Raw genomic sequence first — 24,042 nt, 5'->3', positions numbered from 1 at the left:
TAGAAATAACAACAACAACAAAGACATCAACATAAAAAACACCAACTAAAACCCGATGGAAAAAAATCTCCATCTAACAAAGGGATTTGTAGTTTTGTGGTTTACATGTCTACGTAATGCAACATAACAACATCATAAAAAAGCCAACAACAGCAACAACACGGACTACACACATGCACATACTTGTAAAGAGATTTGTAAACGCAATCACACATACCTTTACAAATGTTATTCCAACTGGCTGGCCATCTCTTCTTTGTGTGTGGATGGATGTATGTCCATGTGTGTTGGAGAGTGCAGCCTAACACACACACTCACACACACACACACATTTTTGTTATCAAATATTGAGTGTTGCCAATTAGCAAGGATTTTCCAGTATTTAATAGAGATTTTTATAGATTAGAATTGTCATTGTTGTTTGTTATCGACGTGCTTTGGTGTAGGTGTTTGTGTGTATGTGTGTCTGGGAGAGTGAGTGTGTTTTTTATTCTCAACAAGTCGTTTGTGTTGCGATAAGCCAGTTGTGTGTTGTAATAGGATCAGTCAAATTGGGCGGATGCCTGGGAGGATATTCCATAAAAAATCCAAAATTATTGAAAAAATATTTATACCAAAACCACTGCTCTTTTAGTTATTAGAAAAATAGTCATTACGTAAACATGTCCTTAAAAATATTCTATTTACTATTTTGGAGGTCCAATCATGACAAAAAATCAGATTTGGTGGTCTACAGGACCTTAGATAAAATTTTTTTTAAATCCGCCGTTTAGGAGGAATTTTACCCCTAAAGGTCCTTAAAAAATTTTTTTTTGGGTTTTCAGATGTCCTTGAAAAGTGATCTTCTTTGATGTTCCCAAGCTCCTTGAACAGTTTTTTTTTTTTGTGATTCAAACATTCTTGGAAAGTCATTTTTAAAAGGCACAAGTTTGGTGGTCTAAAGTTCCTTTAAAAACCCAAATTTGATGGTCTAACGGACTTTGATAAAATTCAGGTTTGGTAATGACCCGTTCCTATAAAAAAATATGTATTTATTACTTTATTTATTTATTTATTTATTTATTTTTTTGAAAACCATATTTTTTTCCAAAGTTCCTTCAAATTATATTTCATTTCATAGGAAAACATTTGGTGTTCTAAAGGTCCTTGAAAAAATCCATTTTTGGTTCAAGATCTAAGAAAAAAATGCACGTTTTGCTGTTTTCGAAAAAATCCACGTTTGCTTGTCCAAAGGTGCTTGCAAAACTCAACGTTTGGCTGATCAAAGATCCGTAAGAAATCTGTTGATATATGTTTGGTGGTCTGAAGGTCCTTGAAAAAATCCACGCTTAGTTGTCAAAAGGCCCCTGAAAAAATCCTTCATTAATGGTCTTAAGGTCCTGGAAAAAATCCATCTTTTGTGGCCTTAAGGTCTATGGAAAATAACGTATAGGGTGTCTACAAGTCCTTGAAAAAATCATAGCTTGTGGATCTAAATGTCTTTGAATAAATCCACATTTGATTGTCTAAAAATCCCTAAAAAAACCCATGATTATTGGGTCATTAAAATATTCTACGATTTGGCGATAAAAGGTCTTTAAACAAAATCCATATTTTGTTATCTAAAAGTCTCTTAAAGATCTTTTGAAAACTCCACGCTTCGTTGTCCAAAGGCCCCTGAAAAATCCTTGTTTACTTGTCTAAAAGTTCTGGAAAAAATTCCACATTAAGTGTCCTAAAGGTCTATGAAAAATAAGGTATAGGGTGTCTACTGGTCCTTGATCATCATCGTTTGTCGATCTAAAGGTCCTTGAATAAATCCACATTTGATTGTCTAAAGATCCTTAAAAAAACAAACAATATTCTACGATTCGGCGATAAAAGGTCCTTAAACCAAATTCATATTTTGTTATTCAAAAGTCTCTAAAAAATCCGAATTCGATCCTTGAAGAAATCCACGCATGGTAGTCCAACGGACCCTGAAAACATTTTTTTTTTAATGATCTAAAGATCCTGGTAAAAAAAATATTCCAAAGGACCTTGGAAAAATCAACGTTTGCTAGTCGAAAGGTCCTTCGAAAAAATCCACACTTAATTGTAAAAGAGATTCTTGATAAAAATATGGTTTGTAAAATCCCTTAAAAAAATCCAAATTCCAGTGACTGAATGTCCTTCAAATATATTCTTCATGGAATACACCTTTGGTGGTGAAAACGACTTAGGAAAAATATACGTTAAGTGACAGGAAGGTCACTGAATATTTTTTTTATTTAAAAAAAACTGGCTTATTCGTCTAAAGGTCCTAGAATAATTACCCACCTTTGTTGTTTGAAGGTCCTTGAACATTCTTCATGGTATACACCTTTGGTGGTCTAAAGGACTTTGCTAAAATTCTACAGTCCTTAAAAAATATTCTTTAGAAAATCCTCGCCTCTGTTGGTTCCAAAAAAATATTCTTTAGAAAATCCACGCCCCTGTTGGTCCTTGAAAAACTGTTCTTTAAAAAATCCACTCCTTTGATGGTCCTTGAAAAAATATTCTTTAAAAAATCCACGCCTTTGATGGTCCTTGAAAAAATATTCCTTAAAAGATCCACGCCTCTTACAGTCCTTGAAAAAATATTCCTTTAAAAATCCCCGCCTTTGATGGTCCTTGAAAAAATATTCTTTAAAAAATCCACGCCTTTGATGGTCCTTGAAAAAATATTCTTTAAAAAATCCACGCCATTGATGGTCCTTGAAAAAATATTCTTTAAAAAATCCACGCCATTGATGGTACTTGAAAAAATATTCTTTAAAAAATCCACGCCTCTTATAGACCTTGAAAAAATATTCTTTTAGAAAATCCACGCCTTTGATGGTCCCTGGAAAAATATTCTTTAAAAAATCCAAGCCTTTGATGGTCCTTGAAAAAATATTCTTTAAAAAAATCCACGCCTTTGATGGTCCTTGAAAAAATATTCTTTAAAAAATCCGAGCCTCTGTTGATGGTCCTTGAAAAAATATTCTTTAAAAAATCCACGACTTTGATGGTCTTTGAATAAATATTCTTTAAAAAATCCACGCCTTTGATGGTCCTTGAAAAAATATTCTTTAAAAATTGCACGCCTTTGACAGTCCTTGAAAAAATATTCTTTAAAAAATCCACGCCTCTGTAGATGGTCCTTGAAAAAATATTCTTTAAAAATTCCACGACTCTGTTGATGGTCCTTGAAAAAAAATCCACGCCTCTAGTGGTACTCGAAAAAATATTCATTTAAAAATTAACGCCTCAAATGGTCCTTGAAAAAATATTTTTTAAAAAATCCACACCTTAGATGGTCCTTGAAAAATATCCCTTAAAAATCCAAGCCTTTGATGGTCCTTGAAAAAATATGTTATAAAAAATCTTATCCTTGAAAAAATCCACGCCTCGTTGTTTAACGACTCCTGAAAAATATAGTTGTATCTCTATTTTTTTTTTTTAATTTTATATTCTCCCACCGAGGCCACTTTGTCCTTGCTGGCATATCACAACATGTATCCTTATCCCAGGGACTACAAGTTTACATGTTTAATTTTGAATTCTCCATTGATGAATCAAATACAAATTACAACCAGACAGTTGATAGACAGCTCGTTGGTGTGTCGTTGAACGGATAAGAGTTGGATATGTCGTGCTCGTGGAGAGGGAGGAGGTAGGTCCTGGAACATACCCAATGATATGTCTGTCTGTCTGTATGATTGTGAGAAAGGCCATGGCTATATGAATGGCCAAACAACAGGCCAATGATAGAGAATAGGCTGAATAGTCCTTTAGCCGGTTGTCCAATGGTTGTCTGTCTGTCTGGCTGGACGGATGCAAGGATGAATGAATGAGTGGCTGCTTGGCTGGCAAGAGGACAGACAAATATTTTTAACAAATGAATTGTGTATTGAATTGTATTTATACATTGCTATGCATTGAATTCAACGAACACATGAATGAGCATTGCAAACAAATAAAAGAAGTCCTGAAATTGCCTGGGTGAGTGAGGGAGAGGGGGTGGGTCTAGTCCTGGGGAAAAATCAAAACATTGCTTTAAATTCTGTAAGGGAATTCAGGCAATGCAATCAAATAATATAAGGGATAATATTTCAATTTTAATATTTGTAATATTTACACAATTACAGATTCTCATAACATTTAACCCTCATGAGGAAGGGGTCCCAAAGGACCCCATGCTTGCGTAGGAAAAATAAAAACGCTAGGAGTAGATAGATAACACATAAATGGTCAGGATAAGAATCCTTGTCACAACTCTGTGTAAAATAAGGACTCTCGTATATACCCCCTTGACACATGTGAGGGTTAAAAATTGCTCGGAAAAATGTTTAAATTTCAAAGCCAATAAAATTAAAAAATATTTTTTTTTCTAGTTTCTAGTGTCTGTCTATCAATTTTTATTAACATTTGAATTTCAAATAATCAAAAATCCTGGCATATGCTTGAAAAAAACAACAACGACAACACAAAAAAGAAGTATTGAATAACAAAATTTATTCAAAAATGTTTTTTTTTTTTTTGTTTTTTTGAAAACCAAAAATTATTAGCTGTCCTGTGAAATATTTGCATTTTATTCATTGATTAGAGTTTTGCGCAATTTTTGGACGAGACGTCTGTCTCTCAGCCAGTCTCTATTGATCTAATGGTGTCTGTCCAGCTCTTGTTGTTGTTGATGTTGTTATGTGGTTGAACCCCCGAATATTTACATTGTTTTTGTACAAAAACAAAACCGGTTTGTCTAAACATTCCAACAATATTTGGTTATGATTGATTAAATGAATATGCCATCACTTTTTTTTGGGTTTTATGGAAATTTATTCATGCCAATGTTTGGAGGATTGTAGAAATTTAAATTTACATTATTTTAAATGAAATTGATGCCATGATTTCAGCTTAAGTTTAAAATTCAGTTTTTGATTGAAATGGATAATGTTGTTTTATATTTATAAACTTACATTTCGAAATAAAAATTATTAGTTTTTTTCCTTAAATAATTTAAAACTTTCGTTTTTTGTTTCAGATACCCCCTCCTTTGCCATATCACGCACCCCAGGTTTTGGCTATCCCCTGCGGGAGGGCATTGAGGTTTCTCTAAAATGTGATGTTGACTCGAATCCATCCAGCACACCCAGATGGCAGAAGGATGATGGCGAACCACCGGTAAGTTAATCGATTTCAATTTTTTTAAATGTCCTTGAAAAATTGTCCTTTAAAGAAACCACGCCCTTTATAAAATATGTTTGGTTTTAAATGTCCTTGAAAAAATGTTTTGTGAAAAATCTCCCTAGTTTCTTCTGGGAATCGGAACATTAAGACCCTCATTTGCTTGAAAAAATATCCTTTAAAAAATCCACGCCCCAAATAAAATATTTCTTCAAAATGTCTTTAAAAAATCTCCTGAGAGGCCACTTAACCTCTGCTGGGGCAATTGCTTAAAAAAATGTCCTTTGAAAAATCCACGCCTTTAGTTTTATATTTTTTAAATGTCCTTGAAATCCTCATACGAGTCTCTTGTGGGACTTAGTCCTAAAATAAATGCCCTTAAAAAAATCCACGCCTCTAATAAAATATTTCTCCAAAGTGTCGTTGATATCCTCCTGTGAGTCTCTTGTGGGATTTAGTCCTTAAAAAAATATATATCCTTTTAAAATCCACGCCCCTAATAATACATTTCTTCAAAATGTCTTTGAAAAATCTCTTGGAAGGCCACTTGGTCTCTTTTGGGAATTGGAAATTTAAGACCTCCATTTTCTTGAAAAAATATCCTTTAAAAAATCACGCCTTCATTAAAAATATCCTTTAAAAAATCCACGGCTTCATTAAAAATATCCTTTAAAAAATCTACGCCTTCATTAAAAATATCCTTTAAAAAATCCACGCCTTCATTAAAAATATCCTTTAAAAAATCACGCCTTCATTAAAAATATCCTTTAAAAAATCCACGCCTTCATTAAAAATATCCTTTAAAAAATCCACGGCTTCATTAAAAATATCCTTTAAAAAATCTACGCCTTCATTAAAAATATCCTTTAAAAAATCCACGCCTTCATTAAAAATATCCTTTAAAAAATCCACGCCTTCGTTAAAGATATCCTTTAAAAAATTCAGGCCCTCATTAAAAAATGTCCTTTAAAAAATCCACGCCTCATTAAAAATATCCTTTAAAAAATCCAGGCCCTCATTAAAAAATATCCTTTATAAAATCCACGCCCTTTAAAAAAAATATCCTTTAAAAGAACCACGCTTGTGAGACTTAGTCCTTGAAAATATATCCCTTAAAAAATCCACACCCTTATTACAAAATTTCTTCAAAATGTCCTTAATATCCTCCTAAGAGTCTCTTGTGAGACTTAGTCCTTGAAATTATATCTTTTAAAAAATCCACGTCCTTAATAATATATTCCTGTGAGACCACTTGGTTTCTTATGGGGCTTGGTCCTTTGAGATTTTCTGGTCTGCAGTGAGACCACTGCGTCCCTTTTGAAACCATTTGGTTTCGTGTGAAAAAAAGAAGAAACCTTTTTTTTCCTACGATACCACTTGGTCTTCTTTTGCTCTCCTACACCTTGGTTGATTCGGCCTTAAAGTATGCAACACATTTTATTTTTTATAATTTTATATTTTTCTTTTTATTTGTGAAACCTCCTGGTCTCTAGACAGACCACTGCGTCTCGTTTTAAACGTGTGAGACAGTTTTTTGCTTTCCTACGAGACCACTTGCTCTTCTTCTGATCTCCAAGCCCTTCATCGCCTCTGACACCATCTTCTCTCCATATGACCTCTAAGCCCTCTTAGCCACGTGGTTTTTCCAGAAGTAAGGTAATCAAGGAAATTGGTGAGACCAGGCGGAATGATCTCTCCAATGGCTTGCTTTCAAGTGAAATCATTCCACCAATTCCCTTGATTTCCTATATTCCCTAGGCCTCAAAAATTCTTTTCAGCCTGAAAGTATGCAACACATTTTACTTTTTTATATTTTACTAAAAAAAATTATCCTGTGAGACCTCCTGGTACCAAGTGAGACCATTATCAAGCACTGGGTTTCCTGTGAAAAAAATGGTTCTCCTACGAGGCCACTTGGTCTCCTACTTCTTGATCTCCTCTGAGACCACCTTCTCTCCATCTAACCTCTTTGTAATCTAGCGGGTCTCATTGCTTTTCCAAAAATTGCACCTGATCTCACCAATACCACTTGACTTCCACTTCCACAAAATATGTCACAAAAATCTTTTCAACCTAAAAGTATGCAACAAATGTTATTTTCTTTTCTATTTTGCTGAAAATTGACCCTGTGAGACCACTTGGTCTCTTGTGGGACTGCAGTGAGACCACTGCTTCTCGTAATAAACTCCTTGGTTTCGTGTGAAGCATTCGGTCTTCCTACGAGATCACTTTGTCTTCTTTTGCTCTGCTAACACTTGATCGTCTTTGAGATCGCTCCGATTGTGGCTACAAGGTTTTTCCAAAGTCTTAGCAGGTCTCACCAATACCACTTTATTTTCTATATAAAAATACTTTTCAGCCCAAAAGTATGCAACACATTTTGCTATTTTCTTGTTAACTGAAGATTAATGCTATGAGGCTTCTTGCCCTTCAGTTAGACCACTGCGTTTCGTATTGGACCACTTGGTTTCGTGTGAGTCATCTTGTCTTCCTACGAGACAGCTTGGTCTCCTTTTAGTCTCCTACCGTTTGATGTCCTCTGAGACCACTTTCTCGCCATATGACCGCTTAGTCTTCTAGATGCCCACATGCTTATTTCAGAATTCCACCTGGTATCACTAATACCACTTGACCACCTAACATCCCCAATGCATGTATCAAAACTGGTATTCGCCTAAAAGTATGCAACACATTTTAGTTTTGATTTTTCTATTTTACTAAAGATTTATGCTGTGAGATCTCCTGGTCTCCAGAAAGGCCACTGCCTCTCGTTTTAAACCACATAGTCTAGTGTGAGACATTATGTTTTCCTACGAGACAACTTTGTCTTCTTTTGATCTCCTACCACTTGGTCTCCTCTGAGACCATCTTCTCTCCATTTGACCTTTATGTCTTCTAGCGGGCCACATGGTTTTTCCAGAGTTCCATTTGGTCTCAAAAATATCACGCGATTTCCTATATTTGCCAATATATGCTCTAAAACTCTTTCAGTCTAAAAATATGCAACACATTTTACATTTTTCAATTTTACTAAAAATTTATCCAGCTCCTTGTTTTTCTAGAACCCCACATGGTCTCACCAATATCATTGATTTTCCCAAATTTGCCAATATATGCTATAAAACTTCTTATATTTGCCAATGTATGCCTTAAAAAACTTTTAGCCTAAAAGTATGCAACACATTTCACATTTTTTATGTTTTACTAAAATTTAATCCAGTGAGAGCTCCATTTTTCTAGAACTCCAATTGGTGTCACCAATATCCTTGAGTTCATACATTTGCCAATATACATTTATTAAAAAAAATTCTTGTCAGCCTAAAAGTATGCAACACATTTCACATTTTTTTCTATTTTTTGTTAATAATTCAAGTTTTTCCTTTCCATTTCTTTTGCAGGTCCCTCAAACCGGTGATGGTTTCTTAAATTTCACCTCCATACGACGCGAACACTCCGGCTGGTATAAATGTACCTCGCGCCATCTAAACTATCAATATTCATCGATTGGTTACTATCTAAGCGTGCGATGTAAGTATTAAATAAACATCAATTTTTCCCAATATTCTTGTGGCCATAAAAAATATGGAAAAATATAAAAAAGAGGAAAAAACTTTTGTTAAACCACCCCAAAAACTTGTGAAGGTTAAAAAATTTGACAAACCTTCCATCCCTTAAACATTGTGTGGGGATAGAAAAAAAAACGTATCAATATTTCATTACCATATATGACAAGACATGTGCGTGAAATTGCCTTTGGAGGGAAAAAATTTACGAAAAAAAAATGCACAACTGGGTAGAATAGGGGACTGGGTTACAAAATCCGTAGAAAAATACCCAAAAAAAAAAAACAACCACCATTTTACAAATATGAGTGTCTCTTAACAGCCCATGTTGTACCCCCACCCCCCCCCCCACCCCCTTTGCATTTTGTGGGTGAAGAGTTAACAAAAGTCAATATTTACATTACATGGCTTCACAGGTGAAGGGGGAACTGACAAGTGCTTCTCCCAGAAGCCCAGCAAAATCCAGTGCCTGATTTTTTAAGCTCTGCGAAAAAAAGAAAACGCCAAAAATATTGTAACCCCGCCAAAAAAAAAAAAAAAAAAAAAAAAAAAAAAAAAAAGAACCGTCATCAAAAACTAAGACTTGCAGCCTTTTGAAAATAAGAGCAGGCAGACATACACACTCTTCTCTCTCTCTCTCACGTTACACATACGCACCCACTTCCTCACACATCGATGTGGACCAATAATTTTCATAGCCCTATTATTGGTTGACTATCAAAAACACATTGCCTGTGCCGGCACCAAACGGCCGTAACGCACAAAAATCTTCATTGAACCCAAAACAGTTTGGAAGTTTCTTTTTTGGTGGCGGAGGACAAATGGGGGGCATTTGTGTCGTACTAAAGTATTACTTTCACACATACTTTTACATTGTGGGGGCCTGTAATACACATGGGTGTCCTGTTTGCTGTTTGTCGTTGTCGTTTTTTATGGGCACAACACATGTCAAATGACAAAAAATATGTTCTTATAACGACCCTAACTAAAAAAAAGTCAGGGTGTCCTAAGGCCCTCAAACTTTTCGCCATGGTAGACTTATGAAAATATTTATGCAAAAAATGTATGAGTGTGTGTGTGATGGCGTTTGGGGAATACTATGAGGGTGTTGAAAATATTTGTCATTTTGTTGTAGTGCCAGAAAACAAAGTTTGCTGTAAATTATTTACAAAAATTAAATGTAAGATGGGGAGGGGGTTTTTCAATTGGGGTCTCAAGGTATTGAAAGGAATCAATGAAATTTAAAGGACGCACATTTTTATAATTTTTATATATTTTTTTTATATATTTTTTTTTTTTTGGGAAAATAAATTTTATTTTTTAGAAAAACGGGATCAGATTTCAAAAAAAATTGATAAAAAAAAAATTTTCTCAAATTTCATTTTAAAATTATCTATTTTAAAATTATTTTCCAACAAAACAAGGAAAGTTGATAAAAAAAGTATTTCCTCAAATCCCAAAATTAGGTGGATCTATTTTAAAATTATTTTCCACAAATTCCAACAAAACCAGAACAATGTGTATATTCGAAACAAAAATATTTTCCCAAAATATACCTCTCATAGGGTTTCGAAAAACTTCTTCAACTGCACATGGCACACAATTTGTGTAAATTCCATAAAATTCTTATAAATACAGGGTAAGACAAAAAAAAATGCAACAAAGTCAAACGCCATAATTTTTAAATTTTTTATACCCTCCACCATCTATAAAGGGTATATTAACTTTGTCATTCCGTTTGTAACTCCTCGAAATACTCATGTCAGACCCAGCAAAGTATATATATTCTTGATCGGCGTAAAATGCTAAGTCGATTTAGCGATGTCCGTCTGTCTACGTCTTCGTATAGCCCCCATATAACGGCATCTCCCGATGTTCGGTATTTTGATGATTAAAGCGACATTATTCACCGAAATTGTTTCAAATTTAATATTTGAAGTTCGTAATGTATACTACAGCCTATGACAGAAAATTGTCTGTGCAGGTCCACGTCTTCGTATAGCCCCCATATAACGATACCTCCCGATATTCGGTATTTTGATGATGATTATAGCGTCATTATTCACCGGAATTATTTCAAATTTGGCATCTGAAGTTCACAATGGATACTACAGTCTGTGACAGAAAATTGTCTTTGCAGGTCCACGTCTTCGTATAGCCCCCATATATCAGTACCTCCCTATATTCAGTATTTTGGTTTTAGGTACAATACTCACCAAAATTGTTTGAGATGTCGTATTTGAAGTTTGAAATGGATGCTACAGTCTGTGGCAGAAAATTTTCTATGCAGGTCCAGGTCCGATATAAGCTCCGATAATATTCGGCATTTATTCTGGTGCCACAGTCGATTAATACTAACGGAGAGCGACCATCGGCTGTTGTGGAGGCCCAAACCATCACCATGGCCGGCGCTTGAGTTCTGGTGTCGCACCGAAGGTGGACGTTTTCAGCTGACATCTTTGGCAGGTAAACACGATCATTTTGTTTGTTTATAAACTGCTGGACAACGAATGTTTTCTCATCGGAGACGGAGAAAATCAAATTCGGCAGTTCATCACTTTCGGCCACGCGAAGCGAACTCTTTAGCTCTTTTAGTCTATTTTCTTTCTGTTGCGGTGCAAGTTCTTGCACTTTTTGGAATTTCAATGGCTTTACCCTGAACTCATTTTTCAATATTTGGCGAATGGAATATTGCGATATGTTCAGCTCACGAGCCATTTTTTGGCCACTGCGAGGCGGGTTTCAATCGAGTCTCTTCTTTACTTTTCGAACCATTTCTGCTGATGTCGCTGTTTTCTTCCGTCCACTTCCTTGACGTCTACGGGCTGCGCTACCAGTATCATGGTAACGAGCCATGGTACGAGACACAAAAGATTTATTCACATTTAAATCCTGGAGAGCTCAGACGATAGCCATTTGTGGTTTTATAGCCAAACATAAAGAAATCACACCTCTATCACGCTTGAATTCCATCACGAATAACTTTTTTTCTGGAAAATTCTCAGCAAAATGCTTTGGTGCGCTTGTAAACAATAGAATGGGCTGTCACTGGAATAATTTTAACAGCTATCGGATAAGTAGCAGCAGTCTGAAATAATGGCAGCAGTCTAAAATTGGTTGCAGTTTTTCCATCTTATGTTTTTTCTAAGGCAACGTAACAAGTTTTTTTTATATTTCTTTTTTCCTTCGACCCAAGGCATCGTGGAAATATTTTTGTAATAACCTGAAACGGAATTTTTTTTTTGATTTTTTTTAAATAAATAAAAATAATAAATTATTCCTGGTCTAGAAGCAAAGTGAATTTTTGTAATCTTTTTTTTTTTTTTTCTATACCTATGGCAGTTAAATTTTTCAAAATATTATTCCAGAGACCTAAGACTGTGTGTTTTCTTGTCTTTTTAACGCCTATGGCTTAGGGAATTTGTCAATTTCAAGGTAATGTGGATTTTTTTTTTTGATATTTGTTCCTAAGGCTTTGAGCAAGCAGATCTTTTCCAATTTTTTTCCTATGGGCTTAGCCCTAATTGAAATATGCGATTTTTATACCCTACACCACATAGCGGTAAGGATATTATGTCTTTGTGCATTTGTTTGTAACAGGCAATAGGAAACGAGATAGACCCATAGTTACTTTTGAGGATCTCCATAGAATCACTTTCTGAGTTAATTTATGAATGTCAGTCCGTCTGTCCATGTATTCTTGTGAACAAAATGCAGGTCGCATTTATTATCCGATTGAGATGAAATTTTGCAAACAACATTTGTTTGGCCCAAGGACGAACCCTATTGAAATTGGAGATAATCGGTAAAAATTTAGATATAGCTCCCATATATATTTTCGTCCGATTTGCAAACGTGTAATATCGGCCCCAATAGTATGGAATTTTGCACGTACGATCAGATTGGACCTGAAAATAAGTATGCCAAATTTGATCGAAATCGGTTCAGATATAGCTATAGCACCCATATATAACTTCGTCCGATTTTTTATTTTTGTCCTCCACAGTCGTAATATGCACCCTGTAACAACAATATTTGCGAAAATATATCAAATATGGCTCAGAAATACATTTGCTAAATTTGATCGAGATCGGTTCAGATTTGGATATAGCTCCCATATATAACTTCGTCCGATTTACATTTTATTGTGCGCCAAACGTCTAATATTTGCCCGAATTGAATGAAATTTGGCACTTACGACCGAATTGAGTCTAGAAGGTAGTATGCCAAATTTGGTGAAGATCGGTTCAGATATAGCTATAGCTCCCATATATAATGTTCATCCGATTTGTTATTTTTGTCCTCCGCAGCCGTAATATGCACTCCGTAACAGCGATATTCAGGGAAATATATCAAACACAGCTCAGAAATACATTTGCCAAAATTTATCGAGATCGGTTCAGATTTGAATATAGCTCCCATGTATATCTTTATATGATTTCAAATTAATTTTGCATCAAAGTCCGAATTTAAAAGACACAAATGCTTCGGCATATTTAGTCCTTTGAACTTTAAATTAGAATTATAATCATAGCGTGTATGATTGAATTCTACCATAAAAAGTGCAAAGTGTAGGGTATCATAAAGTCGGCCCCGCCCGACTTTAGGAATTTCTTTACTGGTTTTTAAAATATTTTTTATATTTTTTTTCTACCCAAAACACTATTTGTTAGAACCTTATAACACCACATAATATTTGTCGTAGACACACGATGTTGCATATCGATCATCCTGTATATTTAATAAATTCTCCTAAGACTTTGAGTTTTTTTGCACTTTTTTTCTTAACCTCCAGACAACTTTTTCAACTACACCTCGCACACAATTTGTGTGAATTCCAGAAAATTCTTACAAAATAATATGCACCCCATAACCAAAGTTATGAGCATCCAGGGATGGGAGTATGAAAACAACATTACAACAACAACAAAACAACGACAAAAAAAAACAAACAACAACATAGAATGTTATGTTAAATTTAACATTTACATCGAATATACACATGCACTCACTCACATACGTGCATTTGGACAAACAAAACAGAAGTTCGCCCCACAGCTGGATGATAGGCTTAACAACAGCCAACATATCACACAACCCCTGGACGCAACCCCCAGAACACCCACCGCCCACCCACCATGTACCCACTTCAAGGCTCACTTGTTTATGGTTGGCTTGTAAATATTTGTGTTTAACACCAATACATGCACTGCATACCACCGCACACACATATACACATGCATATTTTTGCATACTTGTGCATATTTTTCGGCACAACAATATTCCAGACATTTTTCTTTTTTGCACCCCCCTTGGCTGGAAGATTTTTCAAAAGGGTGTTCAAAATATCTCTCAAGTGATATGCCAAGGGGTAAATTGTATGTCTAGTTGGATATAGACATCCAGTTGAGTTGAGCGTTTGGGTGGGTGTTGAATAGATTAAAATATGTTGGTGTTCACACTCTTCAACGCCTTGCAAGGTGAATGTGTTGGTGCGCAGTTGTTGATTTTATAATCTTATGTGGGTTTGTGTGTTCACTTCATGCCCATAAATAAATATGTAAAGAAATATAGGAATATTTTAATTGGCAAAAAATATAAATATTTATATTTTAAATATTTAAAAATTTTTAGGAAATCGAAGAAACATTTAAGCGCCTTGGGGTAGGCAATAGACTTTGATTTTTAAGGTTTTCACAAAGGAAATGTGATGTCCTCATAGAGAAGACCTGAGGTCTTTATAGGGAAGACGTGAGGTCTTCATAGAGAAGACCTGAGATCTTCGTAGACAAGACTTGGGTCTTATTAGAGGTCTTCTTAGTGAAGACCTAGGGTCTTCATAAAAAAAGCCTGAGATCTTCTTAGAGAAGACCTGTGTCTTCATAGAGAATTCCTGAGCTCTTAATAGAGAAGACCTGAGGTCTTCATAAAGAAGACCTGAGGACTTCACAGACAAGACCAAAATTCTTCATGGAGAAGAGCTGAGGCCTCAATAGAGAAGACATGAGGCCTTCATAGAGAAAACCTAATATTTTCATAGAGAAAGCCAGAGGTCTTCAGAGACAAGACCTGATGTCTTCAGAGAGAAGACCTGAGGTCTTCATAGAAAAGACCTGAGGTCTTCATAGAGAAGATTTGAGTTCTTTATAAAGAAGACCTGAAGACCTTCATAGAGAAATCCTGAGATCTTCATAGAGAAATCGTAAGGTCTTCATAGAGAAGACCTGAGGTCTTCACAGAGAATACCTGAGGTCTTCATAAAGAAGACCTAAATTCTTCATATAGAATGTCTGAGGTTTTTATAGAGAAGACCTGAGGTCTTCATAGAGAAAACCTAATATTTTTATAGAGAAGGCCAGAGGTCTTCAGAGACAAGACCTGAGGTCTTCAGAGACAAGACCTGAGGTCTTCAGAGGCAAGACATGATGTCTTCAGAGAGAAGACCTGAGGTCTTCATATAGACGACCAGAGGTCTTCATAGAGAAGATCTGAGATCTTCATAGGGAAGACCTGACGTCTTCATAGAGAAGACCTGAGGTCTTTATAAAGAAGACCTGAGATCTTCATAGAGAAAACCTATGGTCTTCATGAAGAGAACCTGAGGTCTTCATGGAGAAGAACTAAGGTTTTCATTAGAGAAGACCTGAGGTCTTCATAGAGAAGACCTGAGGTCTTCATAGAGAAGACCTGAGGTCTTCATAGAGAAGACCTGAGGTCTTCATAGAGAAGATCTAAGGTCTTCATAGAGAAGATCTGAGGTCTTCATAGAGAAGACCTGAGGTCTTCATAGAAAAGACCTGAGGTCTTCATAGAGAACACCTGAGGTCATCATAGAGAAGACCTGATGTCTTCATAGAGAAGACCTGAGATCTTCATAGCGAAGACCTGAGGTCTTCATAGAGAAGACCTGAGGTCTTCATAGAGAAGACCTGAGATCTTCACAGAGAAGACCTGAGGTCTTCATAGAGAAAATCTGAGGTCTTCATAGAGAAAATCTGATGTCTTCATAGAGAAGACCTGAGGTCTTCATGGAGAAGACATGAGGTCTTCAAAGCGAAGACCTGAGGTCTTCATACAGAAAACATGAGGTCTTTATACAGAAGACTTGAGGTCTTCATAGAGAAGACCTGAGGTCTTCATAGAGAAGACCTGAGGTCTTCTTAAAAAGACCTGAGGTCTTCTTAAAAAGACCTGAGGTCTTCTTAGAGAAGACCTGAGGTCTTCATAGAGAAGACCTTAGGTCTTCATAGAGAAGACATGAGGTCTTCATAGAGAAGACATGAGGTCTTCATAGAGAAGACATGAGGTCTTCATAGCGAAAAACTGAGGTCTTAATTGGGAAGACCTAAAGTCTTCAAAGAGAAGATCTAAGGTCTTCATAGAGAAGTCCTGAGGTCTTCATAGGGAAGTCCTGAGGTCTTCATAGGGAAGACCTGAGGTCTTCATAGAGGAGACCTGTGGTCTTCGTAGAACAGACCAGAGGTCTTCCTTGAAAAGACCAGAGGTTTTCATAAAAAATAACACAGGTCTTCATAGAAAAGATCTGAGGTCTTCGTAGAAAAGACCTGAGGTCTTCATAGAAAAGACCAGAGGTCTTCATAGAGAATACAAGATCTTGAGGTTTTTTTCAGTGGTCGATTGAAAGTATATGGAAGTTTTATGAAGTCCCGATTTGGGTTTCAAAAATTATTTTTATTGCCTACTTTTAGGTACTTTTTTAGTAATTTAGTCAAGCTAAGGTCTGAAGCCCTGAGAGATCTGAGGTCTTTAGACTTTTTAAGAGGTCCACACAAAACGATTGTGAAAAACACTGCTTTTGGGATTTAATAAGATTTTTATTGCCTACTTTTAGGTATTTTTTAGATTTCTTTTTTCTTTGTTTCTTTTGAAAATAAATTAGTTTATTTGTGTCGGAAATCATGAATTGCCATCAATCATGGATCAATATGAAAAAAGAACCACGAAGCAAATGCCTGACAAAAATAAAGAAAAAAATCCTCCTAAAAGTATGCAATGAACGCACATTCTTTTGTGTAATAAAGAGAGAGAAGCAATTCTGCTTGGGATGGGAGCAAAAACGACAAATGAAAGGTCGTTTATCAAAATAAAGCAATTACAGGTCGAGTTACAGCGAACTGACTTACCTTGTTTTTTTTAGAAGGAAAGGAAGAAACCTTCTTGATTCCCCAATTGATTTGGCAGCTTTGCCTAGACATGGCAGTGAAATGAAAAATTCCTTCAATAATAACATGACAAAATATCAGCTCCTAACGAAAGCATGGAATTGGAGGAAATAAAAAATATGAATCCTTATAATCAATGTCTGCAGGCAGGCAAGCAATGCATCCTTTGGGGAATCACACCTCCAACCGGGGTATAGAAATTGTTAGAAAAAAAAAAAAAAAAAAAAACACGGAACGAGGAAATAAAACGTTGAAAATAAATCCTGACAAGCGCCTGTCGTTACTCATTATTGACAATAACAAATGTTTTATTAATAAACGGCAATGTGTTGTACAAACATTTTCATGGCCCCGGAAATCTGCCGGCACATGCACACACACACACACTTAAGGCTTCCTTGTCATCTTAGGAAAGAAAAACTGAAGAGATTTTCCCAGTGATTGGTAGGTTTGGGGGGGGGAAGGGAATATCCTTAGGAAAATTGACAAGTAACAGAAAATGATTGATAAGAATTTTTTGGCCAGCTTCTTGATAACAAAAAAAAATAAGGGGGGGTTTTCGGAGAAAAGTTGCTAAGAATGTCTATAACTTTTCACCCCCCTAATACGATTTTGGGGGTTAAAAAGCTTTTGTGGAACCTGAAGCATCTTTTTGTCTTAGCAAGAGAATTTTTACAAAAATTAAGGGAGGAGGGAAAGAAAATTCTTGAAACAAGGAAACAATAACTATTTCCTGCTCCCCCATAGCACCCCAAATCTATGACCCTCCATAAAGTGGAAAACAACCGAAAAAATAATTCAATTTCTCAAAGCATTACTGCCATATCAGCAGGATTAACAGCAACAACAGCAGTAGCAACAACATCCACTTGTCCAACAATTTAATAGACAATCATTGTCGATTTAAAGAATTTCCCAATTTTCCAATCAACTGAGCCAGGCAGCAATTTTCGGTTTCAAATTTCAGTTCCCTTGAAAATGCAAATGTTTGTTATTTTTCCTCCACTACCCATTTTCCTTTACCTAAAAGTGAAAACCAGGAAAACATATTATTCGAACTTTTCTTTGTGCGAAAATCTACCAACAAATAGATAAATATCTTTTAATAATTTAATAACTTCCAGATTGTTGTACAAAACAATGGGAATTATGGCAAGGAAGTTTGCCAGAGCAAACAAAAAAAAAAAACATCAAAAAATATTGAATTTCATTTTAATCCCCCACTAAGCCTGAAAACAATTTCAAATATGATTGGAAAAAAATAAATACTTGAAAATATTTGTTGTTGAATTTTATGACAGAACGGCAAGCAGGGAGGGATGAAAGATTCACAACAAATCGACAACAATTGAAAACCTTGAGGGTCCTTCCTTAACAAAATATTAGAATCGTCTTAGAAAAGACCAAGGATGTGCTTCCATAGATTTCAGAAACTCGTTGGGAAAATTGTAAGTCTTCCAGATAAAGACCTAAGAGGACCTCAGGTCTTCCCCATAAAGACTTTAAGTCTTCCCTATAAAGACCTCAGGTCTTCTCTATGAAGACCTCAGGTCTTCTCTATGAAGACCTCAGGTCTTCTCTATGAAGACCTCAGGTCTTCTCTATGAAGACCTCAGGTCTTCTCTATGAAGACCTCAGGTCTTCTCTATGAAGACTTCAGGTCTTCTCTATGAAGACCTCAGGTCTTTTCTATGCAGACCTCAGGTCTTCTCTATGGAGACCTCAGGCCTTCTCCATGAAGACCTCAGGTCTTCTCCATGAAGACCTCAGGTCTTCTCCATGAAGACCTCAGGTCTTCTCCATGAAGACCTCAGGTCTTCTCCATGAAGACCTCAGGTCTTCTCCATGAAGACCTCAGGTCTTCTCTATGAAGACCTCAGGTCTTCTCTATGAAGACCTCAGGTCTTCTCTATGAAGACCTCAGGTCTTCTCCATGAAGACCTCAGGTCTTCTCTATGAAGACCTCAGGTCTTCTCTATGAAGACCTCAGGTCTTCTCTATGAAGACTTCAGGTCTTCTCTATGAAGACTTCAGGTCTTCTCTATGAAGACCTCAGGTCTTTCTATGCAGACCTCAGGTCTTCTCTATGGAGACCTCAGGCCTTCTCCATGAAGACCTCAGGTCTTCTCCATGAAGACCTCAGGTCTTCTCCATGAAGACCTCAGGTCTTCTCCATGAAGACCTCAGGTCTTCTCCATGAAGACCTCAGGTCTTCTCCATGAAGACCTCAGGTCTTCTCTATGAAGACCTCAGGTCTTCTCTATGAAGACCTCAGGTCTTCTCCATGAAGACCTCAGGTCTTCTCTATGAAGACCTCAGGTCTTCTCTATGAAGACCTCAGGTCTTCTCTATGAAGACCTCAGGTCTTCTCTATGAAGACCTCAGGTCTTCTCTATGAAATTTTCTCTGTAAACACCTCAGGTCTTCTCTATGATGACCTCAGGTCTTCTCTATGAAGACCTCAGGTCTTCTCTATGAAAACTTCAGGTGTTCCCTATGAAGACCTCAGGTCTTCTCTATGAAGGTCTATTTTCAATAAAGACATCAGGTCTTCTCTGTAAAGATCTCAGGTGTTCTATGAAGACCTCAGGTGTTCTCTATGAAGACCTCAGGTCTTCTCTGTGAAGATCTCAGGTTTTCGCTATGAAATCCTCAGGGCTTCTCCATGAACACTTCAGGTTCTCTCCATGAAAACCTCTTGTCTTCTCTATGAAGACCTCAGGTCTTCTCTATGAAGACCTCAGGTCTTCTCTGTGAACACCTCAGGTCTTCTCTATGAAGACCTCAGGTCTTCTCTATGAAAACCTTAGGTCTTCTCTATGAAGACCTCAGGTCTTCCCTATGAAGACCTCAGGTCTTCCCTATGAAGACCTTAGGTCTTCTCTATGAAGACCTTAGGTCTTCTCTATGAAGACCTTAGGTCTTCTCTACGAAGACCTTAGGTCTTCTCTATGAAGACCTCAGGTCTTCTCTATGAAGACCTCAGGTCTTCTCTATGAAGACCTCAGGTCTTCTCTTTGAAGACCTCAGGTCTTCTCTATGAAGACCTCAGGTCTTCTCTTTGAAGACCTCAGGTCTTCTCTTTGAAGACCTCAGGTCTTCTCTATGAAGACCTCAGGTCTTCCCTATGAAGACCTCAGGTCTTCTCTTCTCTCTGAAGGACTCATGTCTTCCCCATGAAGACCCTAGGTTTTCTCAGTGAAGACTTCAGGTATTCTCTGTGAAGACCTCAGGTTTTCTCTATGAAGGTCTTCTCCGAATATTTCAAACAGCCTCACTTACAACCTTCAGAATAAATATTTTGTTCTTTTTTTAAAAAATGTAAAAAATCAAATTTATGAAAAAAAACTTTCTATTGACTTTGTCCCTCTCCACCCGCCGAAGTTTCCCAAAACCAAATACAATAAATATCATTTAAATTATTCAAACCCAATAACCAACGACAACAAACTCTTTTTGTTTTATGTTTCGAGGCCTTCTTTTGTAAATTCCAGACTCTTTCTCAGTAACTGGGTTGGAGAAAAAAAAATATGGGCATGGAAAACGAAATAAATTTGCATATTTTTAGGGAGAATTGTGGTTAACACGACCTATCCCTGTCTCTTGCGCCCACTCATATTTATATTCCGATTGTAAACACCACAAGAATAATGTGAGTTGATTTGAAAACCGCCAGTTTGCACTTTCAACACACATACCCGCACATATTCACACTCATACAATGAAGGGTATTATGACACATTATTCTACTTTGCCTTTTGTCTCAGAGAGTCCGTGGGCGTGTGCGTTTGTTTCAATGTGTTGGTGTCAGTGTGTGTCTGTGTGTGTTTGCATTGTTATTAGAATATTAAAAAGTATAAATTACAATTTAAGCCGACATGTAGGCAATATATTGTCATGTTTATACATTTGAGTGGCACAGCCTAAAAGTATGCACGCCAGCACTGTAAGTACTTATGCAAGCACACACACAGAAGATGAACAAAAAAAAAAAAACAACGACAACAACAAAGAAAACACTGACACCCAATTGTGATACTTAGAGGGTATTTAGGCACAAATGAAAACAATAGATGAATAAATGAAAAGAGATCTTGATTGTTAATGCTGTATACTTTTAGGCATGTGCGTGTGTGTGTCTGAGTGGATGAACAGCAAAGAAAAAATACATAAAACAATAAATAACAATTGTTTTGGTGGGGTGGTGCAGAAACACCAACATCAACACCACCAGAAAAGCTCATTTAAGTGTCATACATAAATTAAAACAATGAGAGCGAGAGCAGGATTAAACAAAAATGACATTAATGGGATTTTTTTTAGCAGGATATATCAAGCGACGAAAAAGGATTGAGATTCGTTTGTTTTGGAAAAATAGGCCACAATGGGATTTAAGAAAGAAATGGGCAAATCTTTTACAAATTATTTTGAGACATAAATAAATGGAATTTATGGTAATCAAAATTTATCTTGTTGGGCAAAATATATTCAAAAAAATGTGGCCTACTTTTAGGAGACGATTTCTTGTTTCTTAATATATCTTGAAGAAATGCGGAAAAAATTGTTTACGTTTTTATAATAAAATGAGTATTGCATCATTTTTTCCTTAAATTAATGAAATATTGAAGCATACTTTTAGGAGCTTATTTAATGTTTGACAGTGTTACTTTGAGAAAACGTGAATACATAGATTTTTATTTATATTTTCACAATAAAATAAGTATTGCGAAGTTCTGACTCTCAAAATGATGAAAAATTGCAGCATACTTTTAGGAGCCAATTTCTTCTTTGCTAATGTTTTTTTTGTGAAAAAATGGAGGATATAATTTTATATAATAAAATTTAATATAATAAAATAGGTATAGCATAACTATCGGTGACAAATTGATTAAAAATTGTAGCATATATTTGGGAGTCAATCTCTTAGTTGTTAGTATTTATTGAGAAAAATGGGAAAATATATTTTTATTTATGTTTTTATAATAAAATGGGTATAACGTTTTTATATGTGTCAAATTGATTAAAAATTGTTGCATAAATTTAGGAGCCAATCTCTTAGTTGCTAGTAATTCTTGAGAAAAACGGGGGAAATATATTTTTATTTATATTTTTATAATAAAATAATTACTGCTTATTTTTCTTCGTCAAATTAATTAAAAAATTTAGCATGCTTTTAGGTGTAAATTTTCGGTTGCTAGTGTTTCTTTGAAATAAGTTGAAAAAATATATTTTTATTTAATTTTTATAATAAAATAGGCTTAGCACACTTATGGCTGTCAAATTAATTAAAAAATATAGCATACATTTAGGAGCCAAGCTAGTGAAAAATAGACAAATATATTTTAATATAATTGTTAATAATACAATTAGTTATACATACTTTTGGTTGTTAAAAAATTAAATATTGCAGCATACTTTTAGGAGCCAATTTCTTCTTCGCCAGTGTTTCTTTGAGAAAAATGAATGATATATTTTTATATATTTTTTTATAAAAAAGTATGTATAGCGTACTTATGGATGTAAAATTGATTGAAATTTGTAGCATACACTTGGGAGCAAATCTCTTAGTTGCTGGTATTTCTTTGAGAAAAATGGGGAAATATATTTGTATTTATATTTTTATAATAAAACAATTACTACTTATTTTTGGTCATCGAATTAATTAAAAATTTTAGCATACTTTTAGGTGTAAATTTTCGGTTGCTAGTGTTTCTTTGAAAAAAAAAGGGGGAAACATATATTTTTAGTCATATTTTTATAATAAAATGGGTATAACATCCTTATGGGTGTCAAATTGATTAAAAATTTTTGCATAAATTTAGGAGCCACTCTCTTAGTTGCTAGTATTTCTTCGAGAAAAAAGGACAAATATATTTTAATGGAATTTTTAATAATATAATAAGTTATACATACTTTTGGTTGTTAAAAAATGAAATATTGTGGCATACTTTTAGTGTTTCTTTGAGAAAAATTGATAATATATTATTATTTATATTTTTATAATAAAATTGGTATAGGTATAGGGTGTCAAATTGATTAAAAATTGTAGCATACATTTAGGAATAAATTTCTTGTTTTCTAGTATTTCATTGAGAAAAATGGGGAAATATAATTTTATTTATATTTTTATAATAAAAGAAGTATTGCATACTTCCGGGTGTCAAAATAGTTAAATACTGTAGCATACTTTTAGGAGCCAATTTCTTGTTTGCTAGTATTTCTTTGAGAAAAATTGACAAATACAATTTTATTTAATTTTGTTGTAATATAATACATATTGCATACTTAAAAATTGTAGCATACATTTAGGAACAAATTTCTTGTTTTCTAGTATTACATTGAGAAAAATGAGAAAATATAATTTAATTTATATTTTTATAATAAAATAAGTATTGCATACTTCTGCGTGTCAAAATAATTAAAGACTGTAGCATACTTTTAGGAGCCAATTTCTTGTTTACTAGTATTTCTTTGAGAAAAATTGACAAATATATTTTAATTGAATTTTTAATAATATAATAAATTATACATACTTTTGGTTGTTAAAAAATAAAAAAATCTGGCATACTTTTAGGAGCCACTTTCTCGTTTTCTATTGTTTATTGAGAAATAAGGAAAAAAACATAATTTTATAATAAAATAATTATTATAAACTTATGGTCATCAAATTTTTGCTTGGTAGTGTTTTTTGGAATAAAAAACGGAAAAATGTTTTTATTTATATTTTTACAATAATAATAATAATAATAATAATAATAATAATAATAATAATAATAATAATAATAATAATAATAATAATAATAATAAAAAAAATAATAATAATAATAATAATAATAATAATAATAATAATAATAATAATAATAATAATAATAATAATAATAATAATAATTATAATAACAATAAAATATTGTAGCATACTTTTAGGCGGCAATTTTTTTCGTTTCTAGTGTTTCTTTTGAAATATATTTTTATTTAATTTTTGAGATAAAATAACTACAGCATACTTTTGGTCGTTAAATTAACCAAACATTGTAGCATACTTTTAGGAGTCAATTTCTTGTTCTCTAGCATTTTTTTGAGAAAAACGGAAATAATATCTTTTTATATATATTTAAAATAAATATATATAA

General features: G+C 34.6%; 1 protein-coding gene across 2 annotated transcripts in view; it reads left to right on the top strand.

Moving 5' to 3' along the window:
* Positions 1-24,042, top strand: part of LOC101899127 (uncharacterized) — a 324,327-nt gene that overhangs the window by 224,833 nt on the left and 75,452 nt on the right. For both annotated transcript variants that reach the window (XM_059123686.1, XM_059123685.1), the window contains exons 7-8: positions 5,024-5,163; positions 8,565-8,694. In XM_059123686.1, coding sequence (XP_058979669.1) covers positions 5,024-5,163; positions 8,565-8,694 — 270 coding nt within the window. The remainder of the gene's footprint in view (positions 1-5,023; positions 5,164-8,564; positions 8,695-24,042) is intronic.

Source organism: Musca domestica, unplaced genomic scaffold (genome assembly GCF_030504385.1).
Source record: "Musca domestica strain aabys unplaced genomic scaffold, Musca_domestica.polishedcontigs.V.1.1 25, whole genome shotgun sequence".
NCBI lineage: Eukaryota > Metazoa > Arthropoda > Insecta > Diptera > Muscidae > Musca > Musca domestica.
The sequence above is the reverse complement of the archived record's forward strand: the minus strand, read 5'-3'. Positions and strand labels throughout refer to the sequence as shown.